This window comes from Kryptolebias marmoratus, linkage group LG20 (genome assembly GCF_001649575.2).
Source record: "Kryptolebias marmoratus isolate JLee-2015 linkage group LG20, ASM164957v2, whole genome shotgun sequence".
Lineage (NCBI taxonomy): Eukaryota > Metazoa > Chordata > Actinopteri > Cyprinodontiformes > Rivulidae > Kryptolebias > Kryptolebias marmoratus.
Window position 1 is genome coordinate 70868 of NC_051449.1, and position 9324 is coordinate 80191.

Genomic DNA, 9324 nt, shown 5'->3' on the forward strand with positions numbered 1-9324 from the left:
GTTTGTTTTCAGATTTAAATCAGAAAAAGGTGACCAGAAGAACAGCTGCAATAAGAAGCCAGATCCGTCTTAGATGTGATCAAATATCCATGAAATCAGTTTCATCTTTAAAAACTTTATTTTCTGACTGTTTTTCTCCTCCTGGAGGTTCGTTTTCAGAAACATTGATGCTCGCGGCTCATTTATTTGAATTAAGAGTTTCCTGCAGTCGACCCGTGTCTCCTCACCTACCTGAGCTCTCTGCGTGATGAGCTGCGAGGCGTTGAACTTCGCCACCACGCTCTTCAGCACCTCGTTGACGATGGACGGCAGGACGCGCTCGTCGTAGTCCATCCCCAGCTGCTGGTAGAGGATGGGCAGGTTGGACGCCAGCGGCCGGGACAGAACTCGCAGCGTCACGTTCACCATCTGAAGGTCTGCGGGCGACAGGAGACGAAGCTGTGAGCCGCCGCCGAGCAGAACCTCCCAATCCGGACCTCAGAGTTTTATATTTTCCTTCCAATGATGCAGAGTTTCTTAATCTCTTAAAGAGGTTTGGATCAACTGTTCTGCAGACTTTCAGGGGTTTTCTTTGGACTTTGACTAAAGTTCTGAGAGGTTCTGATGGTTCCGTCTGAATGTTGGCTTCAGTAACTAGATTTAGTTTAAAACCCAGACATGTTAGGTCACAGTTTAAGGTTTAAACTTGTTAGTGTCGTGTCAGCGGCTGAAGGCGTCTGACCTTTGCTCCCGGTGAGGGAGGAGATCTTTCTGGGTCGGGCCCGGATGTCGTAGATAATGGGGTACTGGAACCAGGGTACCCTGCAGACGACAACACAAGAACATCAACACTTTGTTTCTGACAGGAAGCCTCCTGGAGGTTCCCTGGTTCTGAGAGGAGACCCAGAGGTCCTCTCTGGTCTGGACCGGACCCCCGGGACGAGCTGGAGAGGGAGGTCGATCGCCGTGGCTCCGACTGACATCAAACTCTTTTCAGGCTGAAAGGAGAAGGCTGTTGCCGTGGTAACAGAGGTGAGCCCACCTGAAGTGCAGTCCCTCAGCGAGCACCGTGTTCATCTCCATCCCTCCGATCCTGTTGAAGATCACGGCTCGATGTCCTCCTTCGACTGAACACAGGAGAGACGGAGACACGAGTCAGGCCGCAGAACGACTCGGGTCGTCTTTCAGCTGCTTCCCTCCATTTCTGCTGCTGCTTTATTTAAATAAAGTCCTGTTTTTTTTTTTTAATCTTAAGATTCAAACAGTCTGTGGAATTAGTTTCTGTCTCTCACTCTTTACAGTTTAACTCATTCTGGGGTTTTTCTGCACACATAAAAACTAAGAATAACCTTTTTATTCTAACGCTGTTTAAAAGGTAAAATTAACAGCCTATAAAATGATTCTTGTAACTTTTATTTAAACTCAAATCAGTTTGCCTTTAATAAACTGAACTGAGTTTAAATTTATCTGGACTGGAATCAAACACGTATGAACTATTATTAAATAAAAACAAACTGAATTAACTGAAAGGAAACAATAAATGCTTTCATCTGTTTGGTTTTTAAAACACGTCTTTAAATATAAACCTGCAGCAGAAAACGGGACGAGCATTTCCCCACAAATAAATCATAAACAATAAATAATTCAAGATAAAAAACAGATTCTGAAGCTAAAGTTTGAGCTATAAAGGAAGAAGAAATCTTTTAAATTTCTGTTCTGATACTAAATACATTTATAACAATTAACTCCAGCTGAAAAAGTTCGACCCGCCACCCTCACAACCTGACCTGAAGACGATTTATTTTATTACAGACGCTCTGAGGATTCTTCATCTATTAGTTAATATATGAGGTCTGTGAGGAAGATGTTGGTTAATTCAGGGTTTTTATTTAAGAACTCCTTAAATCAGATCTGTTACTGCTTTAGTTGTTTATATTCTGTTCTTGCTGCCTTTTAAAAGGAACACAAAGTCATTTTATTAACAAATAAAACGTGCACAAAGCGTGAACTCGTTGAGATCCAGACAGATGGTTTACAGGACTGCAGGTCCAGGTGTGCAGCAGCAGGTTACCTGTGTAGGTGGCCTCCTTCACGCCGTATGCCAGCGCTCCAGCTCCGATCAGCAGTTTGAGACCGGTTCCTGCACCGCGAGGTCCAGACGACATCCTGCCTGCGACCTGCCGCAGCTGCTGCAGAAAACCCTGAAAAACCAAACGCAAAGAGTCAAAGACCCGAGTACCTGACACGCAACACGCCGCCGCAGGCCTGAGGCCGCAGTCCGGTGTGAGGATAGGTTCTGCTGAAGGAAGGGCCCCGGTGACCTTCAGAGGAGGACCCTCAGAGGAGGACCCTCAGGAGTTCTCACAAACACATGGCATCTGAGTACAAGACACTCCCTGACACCAATTACACCAGAGACAACATAACTGATCATTTAATTTAGAATTATGAACTCTAATCTTAAATTTGGCTTATCAAACACCTACAGAAGGAAGATGATTTACTGAAACATCATCATGTTTGAACAGATGTTTGCAGCTGTAGGGTCAGTGCTTCAGCTGCAACTGGGTGCATTTTTTGATGTTTTTCATTAAATTGAACTATTTAATGTGTCAGGTCCAGGCCGAATTAAAGAAGGTCTTAAATAAGGACTTATTATGTAAAAATAAAGCAAACAAAAACGCGTGACCGGCCGGAAACAAGTTAAAGACTTTAAATTTAAAGATTTTAAAACGAAGTCTGGATTATGCGAACAGCTTTAAAGCTACGTTGAATAAAGACAACGCGGGGCTGTTATTAACTTTATTATTAACTTATTAAAATACTTTGAGGCCCATTTTCCGTCTGTGTTTGTTATTTTTCACATTTTAAACCACCTGCCTCTGTGTTATCGGTCTTTCATCAGCCCGGTAGAACCGGGCTCACGTGCCGAACTTTCTGGAGCTGCTGTCACGAGGCGGTGTGCAAAGCGCGGGAACCCACGGGCCGGTTCTGCCGAACTGGACGTGAAGCTGTGACCCGGTTCTACCCGAGGGTTCGGTTTAAACAGAAAGACACTCACCATGGGCTCCTTGTTCGCCATGCTGCCCTCACCGCCTGTTAGAAAACTAAAGGGGAAGAGATAAACCAAGGTCACGGATGATGACGTACTTCCGGCGCGCGGGGTACCATGGGAAATGTAGGCATCATCACTTTGGCCATTACAACCAGTTTACATTCATTTTCTGACATTTTAAATGACTTTATGTTAAATAATTATCTTCAGTAACATAATACTGATTAAAATATAATATATTTTACCACCTTATATGTTTTCTTACATGATTATATAACATAATATAAAACTACAAAGCCTTAATAGAGGAGTTATTCTAAAATTAAAGAGAAAGGTTAGATTTAGAATATATATTCATTTGGTTATGGGACATATAATTGCCACTATATGTGAGTTTTTAACACAAAGCGAAAGCCTGATGTTAAAAATCAATTTCCCCTTATGTTTTTATACACAATCACTTCTTCTCCCTTCGCAGGTTCCTCGTTCTCCTCCTTTCACACTTCCTGTTTTGTCTTTGCTCTCCTCCCCATCCATCACTCCACGGTTTCCTCCCTCCTGGTGCTGGTTCTGCTCAGCAGGGTGCAGCAGAACCAGCACCTCTGGACTCAGCTCGTTGAACCACAGCAGCACCTGCAGCAGAAAGACGGTTGTTTTCTCAGAGATCCTTTTCCTGAGAGGTTTGAAAAGATCTGTGTTAGAGATGAAGAACTTTCCTCACATTAAAACAACTGACTGCACAGAGTAAAAATACACTTACTGTATCTCTGACTGCATCCGTTTTATACTTCCTTTTCTTTCTTTTTTTACAAGTGTCACTTTACGGCAGGACTTCTCAAATTAATATTTAACAAACCGCCTCAGTCGAAGAATAACTCGTGACGAGAATATTTAGGTTAAATATTGTCCATTGAACTGCAATATATTCATGACAAATATTTGTTTTTAGACACTACTGTGAAGTAAGGATGGCTCTGTAATACCCCCAAATCTGTTTTATTATGAATTCCTGGACAAAATTCACAAAATAAGATTTTCTCTTGTTTAAGTTACCTTAATTATTATCTAATGACACCAAAACAGGAGAAGAGGAGGATTGTGGCAACAAAACCAGTTTGAGCTCCTGTCCGATAAAAATCTGCAACATATCTGTTAATGAAACTAAAGTATGGATCAGATATTTGTCCTTCAACACATTAGTCCTGATAAATAACTCATAAGATCTGAGCACAGAAACAAAAATGATTAGAAATGACGGACTTTTTTCACCTTTTAAGTCATAAATGTGCTGTAAATGTGAGAATTTTACGAAAAACTTCCTAAAGTTTGAAGGATTACTGAGTTTCACAGAGTTTTATTCAGTTTAGAGCTGCTTCTCGTCTCCAACCTGCAGCTCTGTGTTTGAATAAAGCCGTGAAGGTGAGCCGCCGCTCGCGCTGCTCTCTGATTGGCTCGGAGCTCAGTTCCTCCTGAGGAAATCACTCCTTTTATGGTTAACGGAGCTCCGCGCGGCCGGTTTCCGGGTTCAGTCGCCCAGCATGTAGAGGAGGAGAGCCCTGGAGCTCCGCGGGGGAACACGGCACCGATCCGCGCCTATCGATCACTGATCAGTGCAGGTGAGGGGGTCCGGCGGTGGGGAGGGACGGCCGCCGGGTTCGGGCCGAACCGGGGCTGGGAGCTCGGGGTGGATCCGGACTCAGATCCGACATGTCAGGTCCTGCAGGCTTCTGCTGGAACAACTGCAGCCCGAGTCCACGGTCCGAAGTTCGGATCCAGTTCGGATCCGGTTCGAAGCCACACCGGGAGGCTCGGTTCTGCTCTCAGATCAGATCCGGGCGGTTCGGCGGAAGGTTCTGTTGATTATTTACCCAGAACCACCCGAGGAACCCATTTCCGTTTCAGGCATGTTGACTGAGAGCAGAGAGGGAGAGGAGGAACCAAAGAGATCCGATTATTTTCAGAACCTGGTGGTTCTGGACTTCTTCCAGAGGCGGACCCACAGCTTCAGTCTGAGGGGCTCCGGGCCCCCAGGACTCATTTAACCATAACAACCTAAAACCAGCCCAAAGGGTTTCTACAGCTTTACAATCTGAGGAAGTGTTTTTATTCATCTGTCAGTGAGTTTAGTTTCAGTTTGAGGTTCTGATCCACTTTCAGTTCATCACAAACTCTCTGGACTCAATGTTTACCTTCAAATAAAAACCAGCGTTAGCAGTAAAATCAACATTTACACGATGGCAGCAGCTAAATGAAACATTAATAACAATAATCCTTCATTTATTTGGTTTTTCTTATGAGAAATTAGTCAAATTAGCTTTCAGCTGTTTTCATAAAACAAATCTAAGTTTATTTTATTCATCGTTCATCTATTAATAGTTTATTTACCTGATTCATGTTTAAATCCAGCATCATGAGGACAAATAAATCTGTTTAAACAGGAAACTGAACCTCCTCTGAAAACAGGGGTTTCTGGAAACGTTGTGAACAACAAATATCTTACCTGTTGTAGACGGTTTATTCCTGACCGGACCGATGAGCTAAAGGCTAGTTAACTTGAAGTCCAGCGTGGATCAGCTCCAACCTAGAACTTCATGTTGGTTCCAGGAACCTTTAAGCTTCACTTTACGTCGTTATTCCAGTAAAAATATCAGGAAGAGCCAGAAGCTAACTGCTAATGCTACACATCCAGGTTCTCCTTTCAAGGTGGAGCTGGAGCTCGACCGTTAACTAACCCCTAACTACTGTTAACTAACTACTGTTAACTAACCTCTAACTACTGTTAACTAACCTCTAACTACTGTTAACTAACCTCCAACTACTGTTAACTAACTCCTAACTACTGTTAACTAACCCCTAACTACTGTTAACTAATCTCTAACTACTGTTAACTAACTACTGTTAACTAACTTCTAACTACTGTTAACTAACTAATGTTAACTAACTTCTAACTACTGTTAACTAACTACTGCTAACTAACCTCTAACTACTATTAAATAACCTCTAACTACCGTTAACTAACCTTTAACTACTGTTAACTAACTCCTAACTACTGTTAACTAACCTCTAACTACCGTTAACTAACTCCTAACTACTGTTAACCCCTAACTACTGTTAACTAACCTCTAACTACTGTTAACTAACTACTGTTAACTAACTTGTAACTACTGTTAACTAACCTCTAACTACTGTTAACTAACTACTGTTAACTAACCTCTAACTACCGTTAACTAACCTAACTACTGCTAACTAACCTCTAACCACAGTTAGCCGATAGCGGTTGACCCGGCTGCTAACCTGCTAACAGAGTCGGACGGTACCGAGTGTAACTAGTTTCCTCCTGGAGCTGTCGTGTTTCGGCCATGTTGGATTCCGAGGCCGGGGCCGGTCGGGAATCTGACCTTCCCTGACTTGGCGGTGGCGTTCCAGCTGATTTACAAGTGGAACGCAGCATCAGATTTGAGCAGAGCTCCGCCCCCTTTTCGAGTGAAAGGGCTCCATTTTGGCTGGTGGTGATTGGAGCTGATGCTGAGGGGGGTTTAGGAGACGCCTGCAGATGAACTGATGTATAATTTATATTATGGTCTGTCGGGAAAATAAGGATTAAAGCTGATTATTGATCTACAGCGTTAAAAAACACTAAGTTTGGACTAAAATTGATCAGACGGGATGAACGACGTGTCGGACGCAGACACGTCGTCACGTTCTCCTTTAATCAGCTGCTGGTAATGAGTATAAGTTAATTAAACTAATTAGGTCATCATTGTTAACTAGCATCCAGCATGGTGGGTTAACTAGTAGCTGCAGAAGTGTTTTAGTCAAAAACAATCAGAATCTAAAACCTCCCATTATTTAAAACACTGCTGAGTTTCCTTCTAACCAGCTCACCTGGTTTATTCTGCTTGTAACCTCTTTGTTAGTTTAACTAGTTTAACTTAGTTTAACTACTTCAATTTAAAGCAGCAACAAACTCAAACAGAAACATTAACCTCCGTCCTTTTAACACCTTTTCAGAGAAACCTGTTTGTTCTGCTTAAATCTAAGACTTCAGCCGTCCGCCGTCCTCTTGTTCTGTCCTCCATGAGGCTCCAAACATTCAGAGACAGATCTGGACTGAGGTCCGGTCCGGTTCTGTCTGGTCTGGTCCGGTCCGGTCCGGTCCAGCTCACAGGCTCAGTGTGTATGAAACCACGCTGTTGGAGCAGAATAAGATCTGACATCGTCCTGCTGACAGAGCTTCTGTCTCTGCATCACTGGTTCCACTTACCCATCATGGACGTGGACACTGAAGCCCCGCCCCCATCCTTAGGTCAGCCATGGACACTGAAGCCCCGCCCCCATCCTTAGGTCAGCCATGGACACTGAAGCCCCGCCCCCAATCTTAGGTCGGCCATGGACACTGAAGCCCCGCCCCCAACCTTAGGTCGGCCATGAACACTGAAGCCCCACCCCCATCCTCAGGTCGGCCATGGACACTGAAGCCCCGCCCCCATCTCATCACAGTCACTGAATTTCGCACTTTTCCCTGAGAACAGCCTGGATGATCTTTGTCATGTTTGTCCCCAAAACAGCCAAAACCTGGACTCATCTGTCCACTGAACACGTCCTCTGTCCTTTTGTCCGCCTGAGATGAGCTCATGTCCACAGAACTTGTGTCTTCTGTCCATCTGAGACAAGCTCATTTTCACAGAACTCATGTCTTCTGTCCTCCTGTTTGTCTGAGACGAGCTTATGTCCACAGAACTCGTCCATGTTTCTCATATTTCTTCCTCCAGGTGTAAAACCGTTTCAGGTCACATTTCTGTGCTTCTGATGATGATGATGATGATGATGATGATGGTTCTCCAAGGTTCTCCTAAGGCCCATGTCTGATCACTGTCACAGGATGTAGAGCTTCCTGAGGGGTCAAAGGTCATCCAACAGCTGGGTCTGACCTCTAACCCCGTAGAGAAGTCTGTGTTTGTGACGCTCCGGCAGATGCTCCGTTCAGACTCAGCTGATGATCCAGAACCCTCCAGAACCCTGGAGCAGGCTGGGTTCTGTCGCTGCGTCAGACACTGGACTTGTTTGCAGTTTGTGATCATTTCCTCGGTGCTTGTTGAGAAGCAGCAGAGTTACGAACCCGTGAGGAAAGCTTTAGGTCTTCTCAGGAGAGTCTGCAGATCATGTTCTCTCAGAGAACTCAGATGGTTACTGAGCGAGGACAGCCCGACTCCATCTGTCAGAAGTTTTATAAAACTGATGAGACTCAGTGAAGTCAGAGGGACCTTTTATCGGTTTCTATTTCCAGAACTTTATTTATACACGACGCTGAGAACAGCTGAGCTTTCACAGCCAGGTTCTCGTCTGAACGCAGGTTCGAGGCGTTTTTAAGCTTCCTTTAAACAAAAACAAGAAGATTAACAGTCTGCGGCTGCATTAATCTGTCGATGGTGGCAGTTTTTTTATTTTCTTACCTGACCTAAGCTCAGTCTGTTTTACTTCCTCTGTTTTAAATTTAGGCTCAACTTTCAGAAGCTTCATCACTTCCTCTTTTCTCCGTTTTTAACGAGAAGGCGCCGCTTCCACTTCAGTTTGCAGCCACAAACTGGCAGTCGGTTATTTTAGAGCCGGCGGCGTTTTCAGTTTTCTGCACTTTGTTCTCACCTGCAGAGCGAACCAAACGGTGTCTCCTTTCTTTTTCTGCTCTTTAATGCAGAGTAAATTAATCACACTTCCTTATTTAACGGCTGAAATAAATAAATACGTCTTCAGAAACAAAAAGCTGACTTGGATTCTGATTTATTGTTCAGATCAATAAAATCTCTGGATGGATTTTAATCTAATTCATCTGAACAAACCACTGAAACCTCAGAGAGTAAAAAAGTGTAAAAGCAGAAGTTCTGGAAGCTTTTATTGCGTCAGATCTCAGAGATACGATGTTAAAACCGATGAACAAACGAGACAAGAAGAGATAAACCTTTTCATCTTTCAGCTCCAATAAAGAAAGAAATGGGAGGAAGCAGGGATGACTCTCAGCTACTACCACGCCAACGTTCAGCTCGGTGTTTGCAGCCATTTTTGTGACGGCCATCTTGAATCGTTTTGAATCCAAAGCTTTAAATGATATAAAAAGTATAAAGACAACCAGGATCAGCTGCTGCTCATTGTGGTCACCGTGGTAACCGCACTCCTGTGTCTCTCACTCCCTGATGGCATTCTGGAAAGGGCAGGCAGACAGAAACGCAGAGCAGAAAGTAAGCCTCAGGGTCAGTTTTTTGTGAATTTGGTCTCCATCGTTGGATGTTGGGCTC

General features: G+C 43.9%; 2 protein-coding genes across 2 annotated transcripts in view; one reads left to right on the forward strand and one right to left on the reverse strand.

Moving 5' to 3' along the window:
- Window positions 1-3173, reverse strand: part of LOC108229400 (prohibitin-2) — a 7957-nt gene extending 4784 nt beyond the window's left edge. The window contains exons 1-5 of the mRNA XM_037982022.1: window positions 3041-3173; window positions 2051-2180; window positions 1022-1106; window positions 722-801; window positions 232-416 (exon numbers count right to left, since the gene is read on the reverse strand). Coding sequence (XP_037837950.1) covers window positions 232-416; window positions 722-801; window positions 1022-1106; window positions 2051-2180; window positions 3041-3061 — 501 coding nt within the window. The 5' untranslated portion in view covers window positions 3062-3173. The remainder of the gene's footprint in view (window positions 1-231; window positions 417-721; window positions 802-1021; window positions 1107-2050; window positions 2181-3040) is intronic.
- A 1335-nt stretch (window positions 3174-4508) lies between these two features.
- The window catches only part of LOC108251474 (CYFIP-related Rac1 interactor B), a 10161-nt gene continuing 5345 nt past the window's right edge, over window positions 4509-9324 (forward strand). Inside the window, exon 1 of the mRNA XM_037982021.1 lies at window positions 4509-4650. The gene's annotated coding sequence lies outside the window, so the exon portion shown is untranslated. The remainder of the gene's footprint in view (window positions 4651-9324) is intronic.